The sequence below is a fragment of the Colossoma macropomum genome, unplaced genomic scaffold, assembly GCF_904425465.1.
Source record: "Colossoma macropomum unplaced genomic scaffold, Colossoma_macropomum, whole genome shotgun sequence".
NCBI classification, from domain to species: domain Eukaryota; kingdom Metazoa; phylum Chordata; class Actinopteri; order Characiformes; family Serrasalmidae; genus Colossoma; species Colossoma macropomum.
The window spans coordinates 1,294,661-1,319,000 of record NW_023495014.1 but is presented as its reverse complement, the minus strand read 5'-3'; the positions used below and the strand labels follow the sequence as shown (position 1 = coordinate 1,319,000).

Below are 24,340 nucleotides of genomic sequence, written 5' to 3'. Positions count from 1 at the left end.
AGGCACTTTATGTTGGTTCTTCATTTTAATGTATCAGGCAGTGCTCCCTGTAACACCTGTGTTTGTCTTTGACTGCTCAGTGTCTCAGCTGCGCTCCAAGGTTCCTTGCCCACTTAACAGTTCACTTGTTGCTGCATTTCCATGTTGTCGTTCAGATTGGGAGTTAAAGAAAGGCGGGCTTCTAAAGAACGCATTTCTTTTCCTTCCTCTGAGCATTAGCACTTCAAAGCTATCAATTCTGCTTCACCGACGGAGGCTGTGCATCAAACAGGCGCTGTGAATAAATGAGGCTTCAAATTCCGCTGTCACCAATCTAAACAAACAGCCGAGGAATTCCGAGATGTGGATATGGGAAAAGGGCTGTCATCGGGGTCTACAAAACGAAGCAATCTGGTGTGGGCTAAGACAGTAAAAACGTGGAGAAGAATAAAAGAGGGGCTTGATTATTAATGCTAGGGACAGCAAATATAGGAAAAGAAAATCAGATGAAAGAAGGAGAAGAGAAAAGGGGACAGAGAAAAATTCAGGCTGGGGAAACTCATTTCTAAGGCAGGAAATTACTTCTGAACTGTTATCTTTATGCCAGTTGTATGTCCATTATGTGTGTGAATGTGGGACAGAAAAAGAGAAAGAGAGAAAGAAGGAGAAAGAAAAAGAAGCAAGAAAAGGAGTGTGAAAGTGTACTAGGCTCCTTCTTTTCTTTTATAATGAGCCACACTGGGGGCACTTTAATCTGCTTTTAATGTTCTACCAGTCTTCACGCCTTGCACAAGCAAATTCGCAACAACTTCCAGTACAAAAGAAAAGAGTGGACAAAAAAAGGTGCAAATAGCTGAAGACGAGCCAAGGTACAAAGAGTGCTTCAGTGCTAAGACCATCCACTGCTTCCAAACTCCAAACTTTCAGCTTCACAGATGTCTCGGGTCAGCAATTACAGCGGCTGGGCGGCTGACGAAGACACAGCAGGAGCACAAGCCAAACAGAACAAACGGAGCTATAATTATAATGCATTAATAACACTGTCCTTGACAACCGCATAATAAGGCCGCTGATTCACCAACAGTAAACACTGCCATTATTATCGTGGTCTGTGACCATGTTTGCAGGATGGCTTCATTGCTTTTTAACCAGAATCCTCATTGTCCGCATCTGGGCAATCTGTCCTCAGCGCTGGTCATTCGATTAAGTGAATTTGCATGCGGTAGCTGGGTACTGGATGTGAAACACCATAAGTATAGTTTCCAGAGGAAAAGGAGGGGACAGATTGCAGATACCCCCACACCAGCCCCCTGCTTTCATAGTTAGCTAGACTGTGGCTATGTGGAAAATTGCTAAATACACTATATGTGGCCAAAAATTGTGTGGACACCCCTCCTAACTATTGAGTTCAGGTGTGTCAGCTACACCCATAGATAACAGGTGGATAAAATCAAGCAAAAAGCCATGCAAACTCCATAGACAAACATTGACAGTAGAATGGGTCATCCTGAAAAGCTGAGTGACTTTAAATGTGGCACTGTTATATGATACCACCTTTTGCCACAAGTCATTTTGTGAGATTTCCGCCCTGCTGGATCTGCCCCTGTCAACTGTAAGTGCTACTATTGTGAAATGGAAGTGTGCAGGAGCAACAGCAGATCAGCCACAATCACCTATCCTTTGTTGAACCACTGACAGTAGAGTTCCAAACTGACTCTGCAAGCAACATCAGCACAAGACCTGCGTCAGGAGCTTCATGAAATGGGTTTTAATGGCCGAGCAGCTGCACACAAGCCTAAGATCACTATGTGCAATGCCAAATGTCAGCTGGAGTGGTGTAAAGTATGGTGCCACTGGACTCTGGAGCGGTGGAAAGGTGTTCCCTGGAGTGATTAATCATGCTTCCCTGTCTGGCAGTCTGAAGGAGAACGCTACCTACGAGAATGCTTAATGCTAACATTGAAGTTTGGTGGAGGAGGGATAATGGTCGGGCTGTTTTTCAGGGTTTGGGCCTCTTAGTTCCAGTGAAGGGTAATGTTATTGCTACAGCATACAAAGGCATTTTAGACAACTACACTTCCCACTTTGTGGCAACAGTTTGGAGGAGGCCTTTTCCTGTTTCCTGTTCATCATCATCATCATCATCATCATCGTTAACCGCTTAGTCCAGATAGGGTCGCGGTAGCAGTTGGGAGAGCAGAGAATCCCAGGTGACCCTGTCCCCCGCAACTTCCTCCAGCTCATTCCCGGGGACCCCAAGCCGCTCCCAGGCCAACTTGGAGATATAATCCCTCCAGCGGGTCCTAGGACGACCCCGGGGTCTTATTCCGGTAGGCCGTGCCTGGTACACCCCCACCGGGAGGCGTCCCAGGGGCATCCGGATCAGATGCCCGAACCACCTCAGCTGGCTCCTCTCAATGCGGAGGAGTAGCGGCTCTACTCCGAGCTCCTCCCGGATGGCCGAGCTCCTCACCCTATCAAATAGAGTGTAGCCCGCCACCCTGCGAAGAAAGCTAATTTCTGCCGCTTGTATTCGCGATCTCATTCTTTCGGTCATTACCCACAGCTCATGACCATAGGTGAGGGTCGGGATGTAGACTGATCGGTAAACAGAGAGCTTCGCCTTACGGCTCAGCTCCCTCTTCACCACTACAGTCCGGTACAGCGACTGCATTACTGCTGCCGCTTGTCCCAGCCTGCGGTCGATCTCACGATCCTTCTTCCCATCACTCGTGAACAAGACCCCGAGATACTTAAACTCCTCCACCTGGGGCAAGTCCTTTCCCCCTACCTGGAGTGGGCATACCATCCTTTTCCGGGCTAAGACCATGGACTCAGACTTGGAGGTGCTGATCCGCATACCAACCGCTTCACACTCAGCTGCAAACCGCTCCAGTGTGCGCTGGAGGCATCCATGTGATCCAGCTTAAAGCACAACATCATCTGCAAATAGCAGAGACGCCACCCTCCGGCCTCCACACATAATGCCCTCCTGACCCCGGCTACGCCTTGACGCCCTGTCCATGAATATCACAAACAGGAGTGGAGACAGGGCACAACCCTGGCGGAGTCCAACGCTAACACTGAAAGAGTCCGACTTAATGCCGAGTATACGAACACAGCTCTCACTCCGGGCGTACAGAGATTGAATGGCCCGGAGTAGTAACCCCGGCACCCCATACTCCCGGAGGACCTCCCACAAGATATCTCGGGGAACACGGTCGTAAGCCTTCTACAAATCCACAAAACACATGTAGACTGGGTTAGCAAACTCCCATGCCCCCTCAACAATCCGTGAGAGGGTGAAAAGCTGGTCCATTGTTCCACGGCCAGGACGGAATCCGCATTGTTCCTCCTCAATCTGAGGTTCAACTATCGGTCGAAGTCTCCTTTCCAGCACCTTGGCATAGACTTTCCCAGGAAGGCTGAGCAGTGTGATACCCCGATAGTTGGCACACACCCTCCGGTCCCCTTTCTTGAAAATAGGGACCACCACCCCGGTCTGCCAGTCCAAGGGTACTGTTCCCGAGGTCCATGCACTATTGCAGAGGCGTGTCAGCCACGACAGCCCCACAATATCCAGAGCCTTAAGCATCTCCGGACGAATCTCATCCACCCCCGGTGCCTTGCCACTGAAGAGCTTGCCAACTACCTCAGTGACCTCCACCAGGGAAATGGAGCTTGACACGCCAGAGGCCTCTGGCCCTGACTCCCGTGAGGGAGGCATGTCACCCGGATTAAGGAGTTCCTCAAAGTGCTCTTTCCACCGACCGACAATATCCTCATTTGAAGTCAGAGTTTCTCCACCCCTGCTGAATACAGCCTGGGCGCAGTCACCCCGACCACTCCTGAGTCGCCGGACAGTTGTCCAGAACCTCCTCAAGGCTGACCGAAAGTCTTTTTCCATGGCCCCACCAAACTCGTCCCATGCCCTGGATTTTGCTTCTGCCACCTTTTTTGCCGGTCGGTACCTATCTGCTGAGTCGGGAGTCCTCCGGGCCATCCAGTCCCTAAAGGCCTCTTTCTTCAGCTTGACGGCCTCCCTCACCACCGGTGTCCACCAGGTGGTTCTTGGGTTACCGCCCTGACAGGCACCCACAAGCTTTTGGCCACAGCCATGCCTGGCAGCTTCCACAATGGAGGTTTTGAACAGGGTCCATTCAGACTCCATGTCTCCTACCTCCTGCCGGACATGAGAGAGCTCTCCCGGAGGTGGGAGTTTAAATCATTCCGAACAGGGGCCTCCGGCAGTCATTCCCAGCACACCCTCGCTATTCGCTTGGGCCTACCGGGTCTGACCATTAGTCTTCCCTGCCATCTGATCCAACTCACCACCAGGTGGTGATCAGTCGACAGCTCAGCACCCCTCTTCACCCGAGTGTCCAGAACATACGGTCCCGAGTAGATGAAACGACAACAAAGTCGATCATTGACCTTTCAGCCAAGGAGCTCTGGTACCACGTACACTTATGAACATCCTTGGGTTGGAACTTGGTGTTCGTTATGGACCATCCATGCCTAGCACACAAGTCCAATAACAACTCACCATTCGGGTTTAGATGGGGCAGGCCGTTCTTCCCAATCACGCCTCTCCAGGTCTCCCAGTCATTGCCAACATGAGCATTGAAGTCTCCCAGTAAGACTATGGAGTCTGTAGTCGGGACCCTTTCCAGAACCCCGCCCACTTGCTCCAAGAAGGCCGAATATTCCGACCTGTTGTTTGGTGCATAAGCACACACAACAGTCAGAGTTTTCCTCTCTGCGATTTTAATACGCATTGAGGCGACCCTCTCGTCCACCGGGACAAACTCCAACTGTACTGCCGCCAGCCGGGGACTCGTGAGTATCCCCACACCCGCCCGGCGCCTCTCACCTTGTGCAACCCCGGAGTAGGAGAGGGACCAACCCCTATCCAGGAGTTTGGTTCCAGAGCCGATACTGTGGGTGGAGGTGAGCCCAACTATATCTAGTTGGTACCTCTCAACCTCCCGCACAAGCTCCGGCTCCTTCCCCCCCAGTGAGGTTACATTCCACGTACCAAGAGCCAGTTTCTGCCGCAGGGGCCTAGGCCACCAAGGGCCCCCCTGCAATCTCCCACTGCCTGTACGGCACTGCACCACTCCCCCATGCTGGACCTTGCGGGTGGTGGGCCCACATGGTCCCCCCACGTTGCCTCTTCGGGCTGAGCCCGGCCGGGTTACGTGGGCTGCCCGGCCACCAGGCGCTCGCCGAGGGACGCTACCCCCAGGCCTGGCTCCAGGGGTAGGTCCCGGTGACCCTCTCCCAGGCAGGGTACACGATGTTCTATGCCCGTTTTTCATGGAGGTTTTTGGATCGAGTTAGTCTGGGTCTTCACTCCAGACCTGTTCGCCCTGGGAGACCCTACCAGGAGCATGTTGCTCCCGACGACTTAGCTCTGAAGATCCCTAGACCACACAAGCCCTTCCGCCACGACAAGGCCCTGATCCAGGAAGGGCTCCCGTTCAGTGAGAAGGAATTCCAGCGGCCTGCACAGAACCTTGACCTCAACTGTAACTGGAACATTGATTGCGAGTCAGGCCTTTTCACTCGACATCACAAAAGCTCTTATGACTGAATGGGCACAAATCCTCACAGATACACTCCAAAGTCTTGTGGAAAGCCTTCCCAGAAGAAGTTGGGCTACTCCAAATTAATGCCCATGGTTGTGGATCGGGATGTCCAGCAAGCTTATTTAGGTGTGATGGTCAAGTGTCCTGTAAGGACATTAGATAAAATATGGAACATGTAAAAGTTTTTGGAACATGTAGCAGGCATCAGTTTCAAAATGATGATATATTTACAAAAAATATTGAAGTATTACAAATAAAACATCTTGTCTCTATACAGTTTTTATTTAAATAAAGGTCAAGCTACAGATGTTTTCCTTTCTCAGCTACAGATGTTTTCCTTTCTCAGCTACAGGTGTTTTCCTTTCTTCACTCTCATCTGCAATTAACTTTCTCTGTCCTCTCTCCTCCAGGCCAGCAAGATCTTCCCCACCTGCCCCCTGGCTGACAGGTGTCCTGCGCAGCAACCGGCAAGAGCTAAGGAAGGCTGAGAGAAGGTGGAGGAAATCCCAGCTTGACTCAGATCTTCACTCCTACCAATCTCTCCTTTCCAAGTTCTCACTCGAAGTTACTGCTGCAAAGTCATCTTTCTACAGAGGGAAACTGGAAGCATCAGCATCTGATCCACGCAAGCTCTTCAACATTTTCTCCTCTCTCCATCAAGCATCAAGACTTTTCTCTGTACTGGCACCCAGGTGGTGGAACAAACTCCCACTGGCTGTCCGAACAGCAGAGTCTCTAAAACGCAGTCTTCAAACGCAGACTGAAGACACGTCTCTTTATACAGCACTTAAATGAGCACTGAGTTAAGTAGTCATTGTAATGTATGGTACTGCACTTATTCAAAGATACTTTCTCTAGATAGACAAAGCACTTTTTGTAAGTCGCTCTGGATAAGAGCGTCTGCTAAATGCTGTAAATGTAAATGTAAATGTAAAAGTGAATTTACAAAAATATAGTGTGCTATAGTACATATTTCGAATTTATATACAAAACATATTTGGACATCTGCATCATGCATTAAATTAATTGTAAAAAAAAATGTTATTCCAAGCATTTATTTTACACAGACCGTTACTTTCAAAAGACAGCTGGTGTGTTTCAGATTGTTTATCCAGCTAAAAGATCCACTTTTGACATCGAAGCATCCAAAATGCCTTTTCTCAATGGCAAAATGGCTTTTCTCCTGACACAACAGTCCACTTTCAGCTTAATGTTGTGCTAAAAGTATATTTCTCTGAAACAAACACGCTAAACATGTTATGAGGTAACATATCCATCTATGCTCTTTCATAGCAACTGTAGAGAGATTAGAAATTACAAAAGAGATTACAAAATGTTGACTTAAATTCCATTCAAGCTAATGAGTGCTAAAAGAGTAACTACACAATGCTAGGATTCAAAGCTATGCTTCCCAGCTGGACTGTGCTGTTGAATCTAGAAAGCGACAATAACAAATTTGTCACCTTGCTAGCATTAGTTTGGCTACACAACCACAAAACCTACAATATAAATATCATTTCAAATTTAAAGTTGTGTGTAGAATAATTTGTGTAAAGCTGTGTGTAGAACAACTTTTTAAAGATGTGACGGGAGCTTTTTCAGTCCTGAGAGGTTCATATGTACACAGAAGTTACAATAGCTTGGTAGAAGCATTTTGCTTGATTAACCAATCATTAATCACATTTTACTTGAACCCGTTACTTATCACTAACATACACAAGCCATAAATGTGTCATGGCAGATGTCACATACTGTTTATTCCGATTATGTCATTAAAAACGACCCACTACCAATTTGGTCGGCAAGCTGTAACTCTAACTACGCTCTCATATAGCTTGTCTAGTCACTGTTGCTGTAGCTGCAACCCTGCAGACGGATGAAGACCAAGTAAAATAGACCAGAAAAACAGGAACAGATATGTGGACACTTTTAGGTAGAGTCTCCAGAAAATGCTACGATTAGAAGATGTGCTTGATTGGTGGACTGGATCTGTATAACCTACATTTCTCTCAAGTTCAGAACATGCCAGTGATTAGATTTTACAAAAACTAATAAAAGTGGCTGCCAATACTGCCACTGCTCTTAAATAATAAACATAGTAAACACAATTAAGAGTTGACATCATCTTAGCCAGCTTGTTATTCGAATTTTCTGTTCCACTTTAAATGGTGCAGCAGTTAAAGACGCCTTATACGTAGAACAAATTTCAAAAATTTCGCAAAAAAAGAAGCCAACATCAGGTCAGAGAAAAAATTGTAGACATCCAGTTTATAAATGCATCCTTGATCAGGAAATACTCTAAACTTTCGCTTGAAGATGTTTAATGAGCAGCAGAGCAAAGCTGTAAACAGCAACTGGTGCTGCTAGTGTTGAACAGGTTCACTGGCTGATCTAATGCTGCTTCCCAAAGCACATACTTCCATACCAATAAGCGCCCTTCAAATAGTACTGCACTGCTTTTTACATAGTATTTAGTATGCTAGTATGAGGTTTAGAACACAGCAGAAGTAAGCAGGAAATCTGTAGAGGTCAGCTTTTATTTGTTAACACATCAGCAAAATATCTAATAAAAATCAAGGCAGTACGCTCAAATATATGGGTTAATACGCTTTAAAAATAGTTTTAAACTGAGTATTTACCCCCAAAAAAGTGTTACTGCTTTTATCTCATAGCAAACCGCCACTGTGCTGCTCAATGAACTTGCCTAGCAAAATGGTGGGAGCACAACTGCATGCCGTCATCAGAATACTATATATTAAGTGTCACAAATATAGAAAAAGAGAAGAGATCAGGGGGCAAACACTTTTTCATGCACTGCACATTCTTGTGGAACATGCTGCTGAGTGAAACAATGCTAACACCGAGCTTTGATTTACATACATACATGTCAAGAGCTTTTAAACTCGACAAAGGCACGTTCAAGGACAGTGGAAGAGGCCGCAATCTGACTTTGAAGATGAAATGAAGTGACGGAATCAAAGCTCACTTGGTTCTGTCTAGTAGCTTTTGATATAGTGCCCTCCATTACTGGTGCCCTTGAAAAATATCTGTGTAAAAAACAAAAGTGCTTGCCCCGACCCTATGATGAAAATACGAGAGAAATCTCACCTTTTAAAATATTCAGAAAAAAATGACATGCTTCCATTCATCTTTTGCCATTTGTCTGCGTATGAAAACGGACTTGTGAAATTTGAATGGGAATATGTGCTAGAATGGCAATGAATCAGAAGGTCACCTAGATTTTCTTTGGAAGTATAATGACCGTGACTGCATTCTTTGAAAAATGTTTTTCTTTGAATCATTTCCGCTCACCGAATTGCTAGATTTCTCCCATATTTGTGGCGTAAGATCAAACTCATAAACAAACAAAGCCTTTTTAACATACCTGGATGCTGTATATAGAACAAACACCTGCACATACATGCATACTTGCAGACATACACTCACCCCATCCTATTAGTGTGAAGCCCCAGAGGTACTTGGAGTCAGAGAAGAAGGCCATGAAGATGAGGCTGTGTAGGTAGAGTCCTTCCACCAGTATCCAGTAATAGTTGGTTGCGAGGAAGTAGATGAAGAGCAGGACTGTGATTTTGCACCCCACCTGTTCAAATAAACCACATTGGTTTCAACCACTCATAAAACTATTCACCCAGTTACATTCAGTCAATACCAACTCAGGATCAATGTGCTAACTTAAAACGTGCCCTAATTCTATCGCTTTGTAAAGACAAAAGTTCTTTTGCTTTTAACTTGATGGACCAAAGAAAAAGTTTTAGCTTGTCAACATTCACTCTCTATAAATGGTTCCTGCTATTTCCAGCCCCTGACTGATTTGGTCTAACGCTGACTTAATTTATTTTACCAGGGCTCTCCTTTTCTAAAGTACTGCAGTGCAAAACTCTTTAATGAACTGCTCCTAGAGATCTACCACCCTATAGAATTGATCTCCAGCTTTAAAATAACACAACTCAGGCAATCTTGGTCTTCATGGGCCTCTGCACTGAGTGCAGTGTGGCAGAGTCAGGCTGGAAGTAGAGCTGCACAATATATTGTTTGTTAATCATTATCACCAGGCAGAGACAGCCCAGGGGGTCTTGAACCACTGCCCTTTTGCCATCTTGGTCAGCATGTATAATAATTGTGCTTTATGGTCTCCTTTGTTCAAAATCTGATCCAGTGACTCACAATTTGCTCAGCCTCTCCCCAGGAACAGAGCTTGTGCATCAATTTGGGTTTCATGAGATTTATTGCTCTTGGGCTCCCCCTCTGGTTCAGTACCTTTGGATTCAGGCCACCTTTGGGATAATTTGCCTCGGTCAACTCTGACCAATCACAGATATACACTTTGACACAGTGCTGGAAATAGAGCACCGATAACTGAACATTTAAATTGCATGATTGTGTTAAAGGCAAATATGAATGATTTGTGCTTAATAAAGACTCTATAAAAGGAGGGTAATTTGATTAAATGTGTACTGTCCTACAGGTCACCCCCTCAAATTTCCTACAGATGTAAGCCGGGTTACCATTTAAACGTTTTGCAAATGTTATGCGCATTTATGAAATTTCGGCAACCGAATTAAGTCATGATAATACAGTTATGTGAAGAAATTTTAGATCACATGTGTCAGGCTCCGGTCCTCGCGGGCCATAACACTGCAGACTTCAGCACACTGCCTCAGTAAACACACCTGATTCAGCTAATTAGCAAGCCCTTCATAAAACTGAATTCAGAGTGTTAGATGAGGGTAAACGCTAATCTCACAAGCACTTTGGCCCAGAAAGTCCCCAGTTTGACATGCCTGCTTTAGGTGATGCAGGCCACCATGATTAGGGGCTGTGAGATGAATGGATTTAACTTTGCTTTAAGCAAAATTATCTTCACAGTCATTTACCATGACTTTTATGATTGTTTGCAGCTCAGAGAAGCCAGGCAGAGCTAGCAATGGCCTAAAAATGGCTTAAATCTTGTGCCACCCTGACAACGTCCACTTCGCATCTTGGAACGCAAACGTACCAGACAATACTGGGAGCACATTGTGCAGAGCCAAGCTCCAACAAGCTTTGGATTAGGCATGTCAGAATGTGGAAAGCAGTCTTCGAAAAGCTATTCACTATGATTGGACCATCTGTAGAGGCCAATCGTCTGTCACTGACAGCTTAATATGTCATTATTTTTTCAAAAAAACACTTTAGTTGGGTGTTTTTTTTTTACTTTGAGGTTTTTCCATTCACTTTAATCAGTATTCTCAAAATTTGCAAAAAAACGGTGGATGGAAAACCTGCCATAGTCTCTAATTTGAATATCATTATAGGTGGGGATTTCAACTGTTTCATGAATCCGCTGATCTTAGGCACTTGGTTCCAAATCACTGGCCTTTGTGAAAAACTAGGATATGTGGATATCTGGAGGACACTTCATCCTGCAGACAAGGAATATATTTTCTTTTCAAATCCACAAATGTTACACAGGAATTGACTCTTTTACTCCTAAATAATTCTTACAATATGTTAGTTCCTGCTCAATTGGCAATATTATTATCACTGATCCTGCTGCAGTGTATCTTTATCTTACTTTTAAGGATATATCAGCAAAGCCTAGGCAATGGAGACTTGTTCTTAAAGACCACAATTTTATAAGTTACTTTGCATCAGAATTTAAGTCATTCCTTTCTATGAATTTCTCATTGGCCCATCTCTGTTCTGAGAAACTTCCAAGGCTTATGCCAGGGGATTAGTAATATCCTACCATGCTAAAACCTGCTAAAAGGTGTAAAAATGCAAAACAGCACCACTTATTAGAAACAAAAATAAAAACAGCTGAAAAAGAATATATTAAAAAACATGCAACAACCAAATGAAAAGAAATCACAGTCCTGTGTTTTACATTGGACTATTATTATATTAACACAGAAAGCTGGTGAAAAACTAAGATTTATTTATTATTACGTTATTCAAACATGTGAATAAGACACCTAAATACTTGCCGTATTACGTAAGAAGCTAGCCTCGTAGTCTGTTGCTGCAGTGATTGATGAGTCAGGATGCCTCTTTTCTAAACCTAAAACAATTGTCTTTAGAAATTTCTATAAACATCTCTATAATATGAAACAAAGTAACAAGGGGCAAAGTTTAATGAAAGTTTTTTTTTCTGTAAGCTTGACCTCCAAACTATATCAAAAGAACAAAAGCAGTTTCTTGAAGCACTAATCTCCACATGTCCAGACTGCTCTAGACTAGAAAGGACCCTATCTCTGATAGGTTTAGTAGTGAATTTTACATAGAGTTTTGCGATCTTTTAAGAGTGCCTAGGTTAGATATGTTTAATCTAAACCTTTGGTGAGGGTCTCCTTCCACAATCCTTAAGAGAGGCCAGTCTCTCACTGATTTAAAGGAAACGTCCCAATGACCCTGCCTCTTACAGACCAATCTCACTTCTGAATGTAGATATAAATTTCTTATCCAAAATTCTGGACATGTAGAAGGCCTCTTACGTTCCATAATCAGAAGTAATCAGACCGGTTTCAGGTCGTAACTCCTTAAATAACATTAGAAGTTTGCTAAGTATTATTCAGCGAAGCGGACGATGGATGGTCTGGTGATCTCATTAGATCACCAGACCATCCATTGAATGGCCAGACCTGATCCATGCACTTAAACAATTCGGCTTAGGTGACATTATTGTCAAATGGGAAAAAGTCCTGTATAATGATCTGATGGTGGCAGTCTTCACTGGTGGTTGCAGGTCTGAAAATTTTAGAATTCTTAGAGGAAACATTCAGAGGTGTTCATTATCACCCCTACTGTTTTTAATAGTGATTGAACCACTGGCTGAAGCCATCAGGCAGGACCCTGCAATATGTGGATTGGCTGTTGGTCACAAATTACACAAAATCACTTTATATGCAGATGACGTTCTGTTGTTTATTTCAGACCCTGCTGTATCTGTCCCTCAACTGTCACTTTCTCTGGATTCAAACTGTCACCTTCTCTTGATATTGAAAATGTCTATGACAGCAACTATTGCTTTTCCCATCAAGTGGTCTCTCTTGGGATTTGTTTATCTAGGCATATTTATTACACCAAAATTTGAACAGATGTATAAAGCCAATTTTGACCCACTGCTTGACCTTGTAAGGTGGAATACTCTTAGGCTGAATTTCACCTCTGAAAATGAATGTTCTCCCTCATTTACCCAATTTAGATGCTTCCCGTTATATTCCCTCATAAAACAGTGAAAAAACTGAACAGCTGGTTAAGTTCTTTTATCTGGAATAAATGAAGATCCCTAATTAAGATGTCTGTGTTACAACTGTCAAGTGATGGAGGAGGCTTAGGTCTCCCAGGAATTAAAATATTACAGTTAAATGACTACCTATGTTACATATTGGAGTGGGTATGCGATGATGGCTTCTCTATGTGGCTGGATATTGAAGCAACCATCCAGTAACAGTCAATGAAGTCAGAGCTTGGAGAACAGTTGAAGTATTGAACAAAGAACTACAGTAACTTGCTTTTTACTCCAATCACTGGAAATCGCTAGATTTCCTGCCTGGCGTTTTGGATGTGGGATTTAAACACTGGGCCTCTAAGGGTCTGTCTTCTCTTTGTGATTTGTTTGAAAATGCTGTTTTAATGGCCTGTAACCCTTTAAATAGCCATGGCCTGTTGGTGGGCAGAAAGTTTCATTACACACATCTAGAACCTAAGAATAGCTCATCCAGATTACACTAAAGTCCATGTAGTTACTACATAATAAGACTTAGTATGTAATAAACTGGGGGATTAAATGTCTGAGGAAGTGTCTGAATACTTGTTCCAATACTTGCTCACTGCTTCTCCAGGAGCAGGGATGTGCATCCTGAAAGTTGGTTTGAATGCTCTGAACACGTGAAAGGTTAATACAGTCTTACTGCACTACAATGTTCTTGTGGAAGCTTGACGAACTCAATTATATCCACAGATTGTTACACATTTCCTGTAAATGCTAGGCACTGTGGGAGACCACTAGGTCTGCCTGCAGAGTCTATCAGTTGAAGCTTCTCCTGAAACACCATGAGACATTCAGAAGAGGAAGCCTTTCACTGCTGAACTTACATACTGAGTCTTGTCCAGAGGGCCGATGGAGACAGTGTTAATGTCATCCATGAGCATTGCGTCATACTGCTGCACTCCGCCGTTGGCGTACACCACTCGGTCCTTCACGAAGATGCTGATGGCACGTAGCATGAAGGACACAAACAGGTGCATGTGGATGTAGTTCCTGGTGCAGTGAAGACGCCTGTGTACAAGATGCAGAGGGGAAAAAGCTCTATAATCAAGCCAAAGCAGTACTAATGTAATCTTTGTATGTCATACTACTTTATATGCTCTCCATGACTATAGTGTACATTGTCTGTTAATTGTAACATAAAGACAGCGGACCCGACCTTATAGCTCCACTGTGCTGGTGTTAAGACTGTATGAAAGCAGTTTGTATTAGCTATCCTATAGAGCATGAGTTTTAAACTACCAGTCTGTGGGCTCGATGTGGATTCATATAGCCACAAATGTAGAATTTATCCTTAAATCACGCCTGCACCATTTTTTTCTTTTTTTTTAATTGTGGCGGGTAGATTTGTTTTACCCACCAGAAGCTGCGGCCAACATCAGGTCCCTAACATAAGCATTTAAGTAAAAGGCACCATTCAAACTAAGAACGCTGCACACTGAGAAGGCATGGCTGTAATTTAGCTATATGTCACTTAACCATTATTACAATTCACACTGATAGCTAGTTAAAGCTGCCTTTGTGGATTCATTCATGGCACAGCAGTAAATACAATGTGTCAGAATTAATAAAAGACTGGAATCATCAATCAAAACCACTGACAGCTCAGATTTACTCACTCTCCAACAACTTCCTTCACATTCAGCAGAAATGCAAATGCTATCATTTGTAATAAATTCCCATTTAATTTAATTTAAATTAAAAAAAAAACTTTTCCTGGCTCCCCTTGGACAAGACCGCCCAGGTAATGAGAGTTTGAGACCCCCGCTCTGGAGCTGCATCAGTGGTCAGTTTCTGACTGCAGAGCTGCTCTTAGATGGACATTTTTGGGGGTTGGACCAATCTCAGACTAACATTGACACTGACATGTATAAAAACCCTGGTAACACTACTGTACACACACCACCATGTCAGTGTCTGCTGTGATTGGTCTACCTCCCAAATAATATCTGGTCAACAGCGACCGAGTGGTCAGAACCTGACCAATGATGAATAAGGCAGAGGGCAGATGACAAACTGCTTGACAACAGATGCATACATTTTAGGATGTAGTTGTTTCTAATAAGGTGAACAGTAAATGGAGAGTATGCGTCTGATTACTGTACAGACAGATGCAGACGAAGCTTTTAGCCTCCACACGGTTACTAATTGGCTGCGGCATGGTACCACCCACTCACGATGACCTGTACCTCTGTCCTGTTGCATAATCAATGCCTGTTTACACCGCCCCTGTACTTCTTTGATCCTGTGTGAAGTCTTGCTTTTGTTCTAAACTTAATCTGAGTTTATCTGTTTGTAATTCCTACTTTAGTCGTGCCTCCATATCTAGACCTACAAGAACTGATTCGTCACAAAAAGTCTCTCTGCTGCATTCATGAGCTTCTCTATGTGTAAACCCAATGGGAAAGCCTTAATAAAGCCTTATTGCATTTGCAACCTACCACCTGTAGCCCCCCTACACTGTCTGAAAATAGGGTCTTTCAGCATCCTCCTTAAATGTCCAATTGTGTATTGTGTATGAATTTTAAAAGTACACTACACTTACTTTCCCAGAGGAAAGCAGCATTTTTTCACACACTGCAAAAAATTACATCTTGGCAAGTGAATCTTAAATCTAGTCAATATGTCGTTTATTTCTCATTTTTATATTGTTGTAAGAATATTATAAGATTATTCCACTCCATTTTAGTTTTTTTTTAACTTGTTTTAAGCAACTACCTAGGGAAATTGTCTTATTCTAGTGGCAGATAATGTTGCTTAGTTCAGTATCTAAGGCAGATCATTTTGGTTGTTTTAAGAATTAAAGCTTAATTTTTTCTGCCAATAAGAATAAGACAACTTCACTAGATAAAATGACTTAAAACAAGTACAAATGTGTAGATATAAGTTAAATAATATTCATCCAACAATCTCAAAATGAAAAAATATTAGATATTGACTAGATGTAAGACAAATTCACTTCCCAAGACATCATTTTTGCATTGAACAGAATATTGTACAATTATGTTCCCTAACTAATGGTAACTAAAGGCGTACCACCCAAATTATATTGTTTGGACCCTGAAAGACACATTTTTTTTCTGAGAAACTGCATGTTTCTATGTAGATTATGATCTTTTAAGTGCTTTTTATACAAACCCAATTCCAAATGTGAAACAGCCTTTGTTGTAGTATTTCGAGCTTAACAATGTGCCACACGTTTTCAGTGGGAGACAGGCAGGTCTCTGATTACACAGCCATGCTGTTGTAACACATGGAGAATGTAGCTTAGAGTTGTCATGTTGACATGGACGTCCCTGAAAAAGACATCATCTAGAAGGCATGTTGCTCCAAAATGTGTTACTCCTTTGGCCCAGAGAGCACAACATCCATTATATCCATGACTCGTGAGACCACAATACAACAGAAGAGCAGGGCACTGGCTCACCTCTCCTACCACTAGTCGAACTCTCAGAAAAAATACTGTCACAAGGGTGGTACCATCAGGGGTACATCTTCACTACCTTTAGTTAGAGAACATAACAATACTTTTCCCCTGGGAAAAACTATTACAACTACTACACAGTTGGACCTTAATACCATTCTTATATCTTTGAGGGTACACTTACATTGTTTGTACCTTGATGAACATAAATGTACTCATACTTATATCCTTTTTTTCTGGCAGTGTGCAGGCGACCCCTGGAAACAGAGCCTCAGTATACTTCCTTTATATTTTGGGTATTAAATTAAAACCTTCCATAAGTTTGCTATTAGAAGGTGGGACAATTGAGAGAATGTTGTGGAATTACTACACTACATTACACGCTACATTATGAAACTGTCCTGTATTTTATTTATTGACTATTAACACCCACGCCGCTTAGATTTTGGCAAGACAGCTGCCTGTTCACGTCACCAAGATTCCATCATTTTGCTGACGCAAAAACATCTTCCAAGGGACACTGTGCTGAAAGGCTGCCAGTGGAGCTATTATAATGGTGTTAGGCCTCACTTCCTCCAATTTATCCGCTTCATATGCCTTATAGCTCTATTGGAAGAATTTTTTGGAAAGAACCACTTCAGTGTTCTCGAACACACAAGCACCTCTTGAGGGACTTTTAAGGCTCAAAAACAGGTGCAATCAGACACCTCACACTTTCCTCATGTGTCTTTTAGAATCCTGAAAATTGAATAAGAGGTACTGTCTTCATGCCAATGTTTTGATGTGTCATCACGGAAAGTGTGTCAAAGGAACCGAGATGTGGAACACTAAATTATAGGCAAGAGTGAGTGAAGTGCCATTACGGAACTGGCAGCACCACAGCCTGATAATGTGGTACCTGAAGTAGCCGATGATAAAAATGGCGACCATCAAAGAGCTGAAGGATACAGCATAGCCCACGGTGTACATGATGTGCAGCCTCTCAAAGAAGTCCCTCTAGAAGAGAGAGAGAGAGAGAGAGAGAAAGAGAAAGAGAGAGAGAGATTAAAACTGTCTTAAAACTTTTGAATGTTTTTTTTTTTTAATTTTTACCCAATTATCTCCCCAATTTAGTCGTCTCCAATTCCACCCGCTAGTTAGGACTCCCCCAGTCACACCATACTATCAACACTAGGAGGGTGAAGGCTAACACAGGCTTCCTCCGAGACCTGTGAAGCCAACCACCGCTTCTTTTCAAACTGCCGCTAATGCAACGTCATTGGACAGCCGAACGCGCTCGGAGGAAAGCGCCAACCGCCAGATCTGTTACGTCAGCTAACAGACGCCTGCGCTGACTAGCATCGCGTTGAGTGATGGGGGAGAAGGGGGGCCATCCTACCCACCCAGAAAGAGCGAGGCCAATTGCACTCTCTTGGACTCCTGGCTACAGATGGCTGTAGCATCACCAGGGATCGATCTCCTGATGATAGGGCCAACGCTTAGATGGTTGTGCCACGCGGGAGCAACTTTTGAATGTTTTTATGCAGGTGTATTATAATGCATGGCTCGAATTAGTTTTGGTTCTGCATTAGGGATGTGTATGGATTCTCAAGCACACAGTAAATTGTTCCAGGTGTTGGTTTTCGAATGCTGAAATCACCAATCACTAAATCACAGTATTGGGTATTTGTTATGCTGAGAAAATATGCCATACCATGACAGACCACAGCCACACTTCAAACGTGTTTTATGTCAAAAAGCAGCACTATGATTTTACTTCATAAATCACAGTTAAACAGATTCTAAAGCATATAAATGATGTTCTCTTATTTCTCTTAGTTCTCTTATTTTAATTGAAAAAAATAACCTTACTCAGTCAGAAAAAACAAGCTGTAGTACAGCATGTGTGCACTGTTGCAAGCTGCCCTGTAAAGACTAAAAAAAAAATCCCTGAAAGTCAGAGGTATCAGGTCGGACTCTGTGGGAGTTTTTCAGACCATGTCATATGTCTTTAAGTATTAACGTCACATGCACAGGCTCAAAAAAGTCCTGCTCGATGTTTTGGTCTCAAACGCAAGATCAACATTATACTGATGAAGTTATGATCACAGTAATAGATTGTTCACTTATATCCTCAGAAGACACGTCCTTCAGTAATTCTGACTGAGCTCTCTTTGAATCCCCTTTCAACATTCTTACAATCATCATCTTCATCTGCTCAGGGAAGGGGTCTGAAGCACAACGTAACAAGATATTCTCGCACATTATGTGTGCAGTTGCACATTTCCATCACAGAAGTCTCCAAAACCCCAAATCTCACAGGTTTCAGGGGCTGTAATTTGGTGATAAGGTTTAATATCACACTTTGCTTTGCAACTTGAGTGATAAGGCAGAGGTGGCGGTGAAGTCAGCAACCAGAACTTATAACAAAGAAAAGATGTTTTTCAGTTTTAACTTGTTGAATTCAGTGAATGAAGTCGCCCACTGTGGACAAAAAACCTCTTGTATAAGTCCAAGATCATCACCACTACTAGCCTCCGTTACCCTAGCGCAGTGATCAGAAGATTTTCCATGGTAATTTTTTTTTACAAAAATACAAGTTTTAAAGTGTGCAGCTCTAATGTGCACCAATTTACTGTATTATTATAGGGTAATATGAGGTGGAAAACCTCCTGAACCAAATATCCATACATCAACTCAAATATGAATATCAAAAATAGCAAGAATGCACAACTGTGTTCTGCATATCAGTGCTGTACAAAAAAACATGTATCTCCATTTTTTCAATTTTGTATTTTTGGCATAATTTGAACACAGAAACTGTCCATTATATGGAGTGACAATTTCATGATGAATGAACCAATAAAATGCTCCGAAGTCTCTTAACATTAATTTTGTATATAATTTTGCCTTCTCCATTTTGGAGACTGATGATTGATGAATGCTGACTTTAACTGTAACGTGAGGAAGAACATTTTGCTGTGGCCCCCTTCAAACAAATGAATCTGATGATTGTGAGCGCTTTGAAAGAGTTTTGAAAGAGAACTTGGTGAAGGACGTGTCTCCCAAGGATGTAAGTGAATGATCTACTATTATCATTGTATCTTCATCTGCACATTGTTGATTTTGCATTTGAGACCTGAACATCGAGCTGGATTTTCTTTTTGAGCCTGTTCATGTGACTTTAATATGTAAAGACATGATATGATCCAAAAAACCCCTGACCCAACATGTCTGACTTTCAAATTACGATTTAAAGGCTTGCAGCAGTGCACACACCATATTTTTGTCTGTTTGTTTTCTCCTGACTGCTACTTCTTTCAATTTTAACAAAAATCTTACACAGTATAGCTTAAAACCAAAATAAGAACATCATTTATATTTTCTAAAATCTGTTTAACCTAGATTTCCCATTTACTATACGTCCCTTATACCAAAACAGACTGCAAAATGCTGGTGGACGTGTGTGAGACGGTCCTCAATAAATAAGAGTAAAAGCAGGTAAACAGCTAAAAATGTTAATTAAATGTCTCTTGTCATTCATATAGGGACCTCCTTCAATTTTGGAATGTATTGCATAAAAAACAAAGAAAATGTGCCTGCATTTCTACAGCAAATAGGCTTCAGTTAGTAGACCACTATCATTACTGCTACTAAGTGTTGTTCGATTAGTGGGCTAACTTTGAGTTCACTGGCTGAGGAAAGCAGTTCGCACTCACTGATGCCAGCAACATAAATTAAACACTTTCATGTCATTTTATGCCCTATATTAACAGTAAACTGTCATACCCTACATCTAAATCAATGAAGCGTGAACCAAACAGCTCTTTAATTACAGTGTAAAATCTTTTTAAGAGCTTTTTATACGCTTACAGCACCCAACAAGCGCTAGACTGCGAGCATCCATTTGTTCCAAGCCCATACACTTTTATATGGGAAGCAGGAAGCTCAGAGCATTCTGAGTTTCCAGTTGTCATGACCACAAAAGTCCTATGCCTGAAGCAAATTTTAAACATTTTTTGTTACTCCGTGTTGTGAAAAAGAGGTCATGAGTCCAACTTTCATTCATTTTTGAACTCCGTCAACTTTTTGATCAACTTTGAAAAGAGTAGAAAATGCATAACTGAACAAAGACTTCAAGAAAACTGTGGACGTATGTGTAAAACATCACTCACTCACTTGTACATGCATTAGTTAAAAAAAAACATTTTAGGGGTTTTGAAAAATTTCTGGGACCTCCTGATTTTGCACTACAGCTGCTCACTAGCACCACCTGCTGGACAGCACCACTGCTGGGCAGCTTTAATCATTTTTTGTTACTTAAACATCATCCATCGTGACTGCTTGTATATAAGACCATAAGGTTGAAATCAAGCATGATCTTATTATATACACAGTATTTTATCAGAGTTGCCTGAAAGTGATCTAGGCTCATCTAAACGCAGTGTTATGCATGACTCTCTTCATAAATCGTCCTATTTTGAGGAAGCAGGAAACTGATAATGAACGTTTCAGTCAGACTTACTTTCCCTCTTTCCTTGCCTGGTGTCAGGAACCACAGACATTCGGAATAATTTACCCACGTTCTGTTCTCCACCGACACCCAAGATCCGTTCCCATCACACTTACGGTACGCAAAGCCTGCAAAGAAACAAACAGCAGCACCAGATAAATGATAAGATGTATAATTAAGAATAATCTTCTGTAGGGAAAGAAGCATGAGTTTGCTGTGCTGGAGAGATCAGTTGTGGGGTAAAGAGGACAACCGTAAGTACAGTTTTCCACTAAAACAAAAGATTAATAAGTATATTAAAATATACACATCAGCCATAATATAAAAACCACCTCCTTGTTTCTACGCTCATTGTCCATTTTTTCAGCTCCACTTACCATATTGGAGCACTTTGTAGTTTTATAATTACAGACTGTAGTCCATCTGTTTCTCTGCATACTTTGTTACCCCTTTTTAACCCTGTTCTTCAGTGGCCAGGACCCTCACAGGTCCACTATAGAGAAGGTATTATTTGGGTGGTGGACCATTCTCAGCACTGCAATGACGCTGACATTTTAGTGTGTGTTGCGCTGGTATGATATATATTTATAGGTCCTTCTATGACACTTTAAATTAACTAAAAGGTTAATTTCTTGAACATTTTTCATTTTCATCTGTGATTTTGCATTTTTACACAATTTGCACAATTTTATTTTATGTAGTATTCCTTCATTTCTATTAAATCTATGAATTATTAACTTCTGCCTGAAATACGTGCCAGGTCCTTGTTGAGTGGTAGAATGGCCCATATCTGTCTTAACAAAACCTCATCTCTCCAAAACAGTAACTTTACAGAAAAATTAAAAAAAACCTTCTTAACTTTGAATGGAAGTTAACAAAACAAGATTTGTTTAAAAAAAAAAAAAATTGGAACACTTCTATTCATTCATTGTGAATTTGTGAACACATTGTAAAGAAAAACTGGCATGATCAAATTCTGTAAAACAAACAAAAAAAAAAGACAGAAACAGCTACAAGGTTTTGTTCTAACATGTTTAAAAATGTGACAGTCATACCGTTGTGATTGAAGTCGTAGACGTAGCTGGGGCATGGCACTTTGGTAACGATCCCTAAAGAGCCCTGAGGCCAGCAGATGAGCCCATCCCATCCAGGAGCACACACTTCATCTATACAAACAGAGATGTACACACACCAAAACACACACAGTCAAAACACAGACGTCTATCTATACAGCTGTACGCAAAACCCCAACTCAAATGATATTTTTAATCGATTTTCTAAGTAAAAAATAAGTCAACACATCCAGGACACAAACAGAAATGCAGTACTGTATATACAGATAGTTAGCAGCTAAAATCAGAAGTCATATGACCAGCAGCAGAACATTCTAGTTGTGTATATTTCTGAAATCATTATATACATAATATCAGTTGTGTGTATGTGCATTTGTGTGCATTTATGTGTGTGTTTTAATGTTAGCAATTATGTACAAGGTAGGCTTAAAGGATTCACTGCCATGGTTACAAATATGCAAATCCGCAAAAAAATAAGCATAATTCTGGAAATGACTGCTGTACGTCTGTTTTGTTTTGTTTCTAAAACAGGTAATCAATAAGCTATTCAATGTCATAGATTGTTTGTATCTAATTGCAGAAAGTGTGGGCCCTAATAGGCCCAATAACCCATTTCTGAGGCATTTGTCAGTAGAGTTTGGACGGTCTCAAAAGCCATTTTCAGAGTTTTCCTTCCTTCTTAGAATTATCTCTCCAGTGCTGGAAGAAGACTAAACGTATACAGAGACTCACTGCATGATTCCAAGTTCCATTTTCAGAAATATCTACAGCTTTGCAAACATAAACATAAACAAGAGTGGGTACATAAACAACGACGAAACTCATGGGAGCAGCCCTCGCTGGAACTGTTGTATTGTTACTAAAAATGATTCTAGTGTAAATGTTTGCTATTATTCCTTCTAAAAAATAGTATTTCTGCTGTTCTGTTGTAGCTTATCAAGTCCACTTCAGACATTTCTCAAAGTCAAAGTGGAAGTCAGCTTTACTGTCATTTCTTCTCATCCCATATGTGTTGAGAGAGTAATGTAATTTTGTTTCTCCACAACATGGTGCTACATAAGTACAAGTACATGGTGCGACAATAAGTATAATAAACTATAATAAACACAGACAAACACTATACAATAAACTCTTCTATGCCGTAAGCAATAACTATACAACTAAACAACCATTAAGCACAAAATAAAAAACATGGTAAACTAATGCATGCAACTGTAAGTAGTCTGTGTTTATGTGGGTGGATAAAGGAACGAAATTACTCTGGGCTTGTCAGGGTCCCTGGCCTGTCAGCCACCTCCCACGCCACCCCACTAACCCTGCTGTCCAGACCCTGTATCTTAAACACACAGCATGTATTATCAAGCTGGTTATGGCCAGCCTCAGTCAACATGCCTCAATTACCACAAAAAGTATCTGTGCTGACCTTTTCCATGGAAGTACTGATATGAAGAAAGAAGTACTGGTACCTTTGTAACCTTTTCCAGAAAAGAAAAAAGATGACAGCTCAACAGTCAGAAAACTTTTCTGCATGTTGGTCGTCTCATTTCCCCACTACGAATCACAACTTTAATCAGTGAGACTAGTGTTGCGCTGATATCGGTATCAGTAAAAGGAAAAACTGATACCTATGACTGACAAAACAAAGCATATATTTATATAATCCAACAAGTAAATTCCAGGCTTAGTATGTTTTATTTGTGACATAGAACATAGATTTTACCAAAATAAATTATTTATTTATTAGGTAATTGAGACTGCTTGAGACTGAGGACAGGTTAGTTAGGTTAGATATAGTTATAGTAGATCGTATCGGAAGGAAAAAAGTGGTATCAGTGCATCTCTAGAGATTGCAGAGAAACATGACTAGATCTTATTCAAAGAGAGCTGAGTTTTTGGTTATGGACAACTGATACTGAACAGGCAACTTTAAAATTTAGTCTCCTCTTCAAACGTGAAAGTTTTTCAGCACCTCCTCATCATCATGTGTGTGCAAAAGTCCAACCCCCAACAGCTGCCAAGCCATGAAGTAAACTAGAAAAAACTGAGGCTACAATGATGTTAGGGTGAGCCTCTTTCTGCACGCCCCCTAGTGACGAAATCAACTCATGTAACTTTAAGTGATATAATCAAATAATCAATTTTTCCCCGTAACTCTGTTATCAGATTAACAAGGACACTTTTGGTTTTATGTGTGTGAAATGTTGTGCTGAGCTGCTAGTGAGCAATGGGAGGTAAAAAGGGGAGTAGTGAGAACCCTCTGCTGTGAAAACCAGTCACACATGTCCACAAAGACGGCCGGGCTGTGATAAGACAGAAAGAGAAAGCACAAGTGTAGTGTTTCACTGCCACAGTAAACACAGCATTTTAACACAATAAAAAAAACACCATTATTAATGTTTATTTCCATTGAAATATATTCCATACTGAGAAAAAATGACCTGAGGGACCACCATAACAGGTGGGAATTGCATTTTATGGCTGCTGTGAAAAACAGCTACAGTCTTGTGAGAC

General features: G+C 41.7%; 1 protein-coding gene across 1 annotated transcript in view; it reads right to left on the bottom strand.

Annotated features, from left to right (window-relative positions):
* The window catches only part of pth2rb (parathyroid hormone 2 receptor b), a 92,964-nt gene that overhangs the window by 41,460 nt on the left and 27,164 nt on the right, over positions 1-24,340 (bottom strand). The window contains exons 3-7 of the mRNA XM_036561071.1: positions 21,812-21,922; positions 20,769-20,884; positions 17,163-17,260; positions 13,668-13,851; positions 9,018-9,171 (exon numbers count right to left, since the gene is read on the bottom strand). Coding sequence (XP_036416964.1) covers positions 9,018-9,171; positions 13,668-13,851; positions 17,163-17,260; positions 20,769-20,884; positions 21,812-21,922 — 663 coding nt within the window. The remainder of the gene's footprint in view (positions 1-9,017; positions 9,172-13,667; positions 13,852-17,162; positions 17,261-20,768; positions 20,885-21,811; positions 21,923-24,340) is intronic.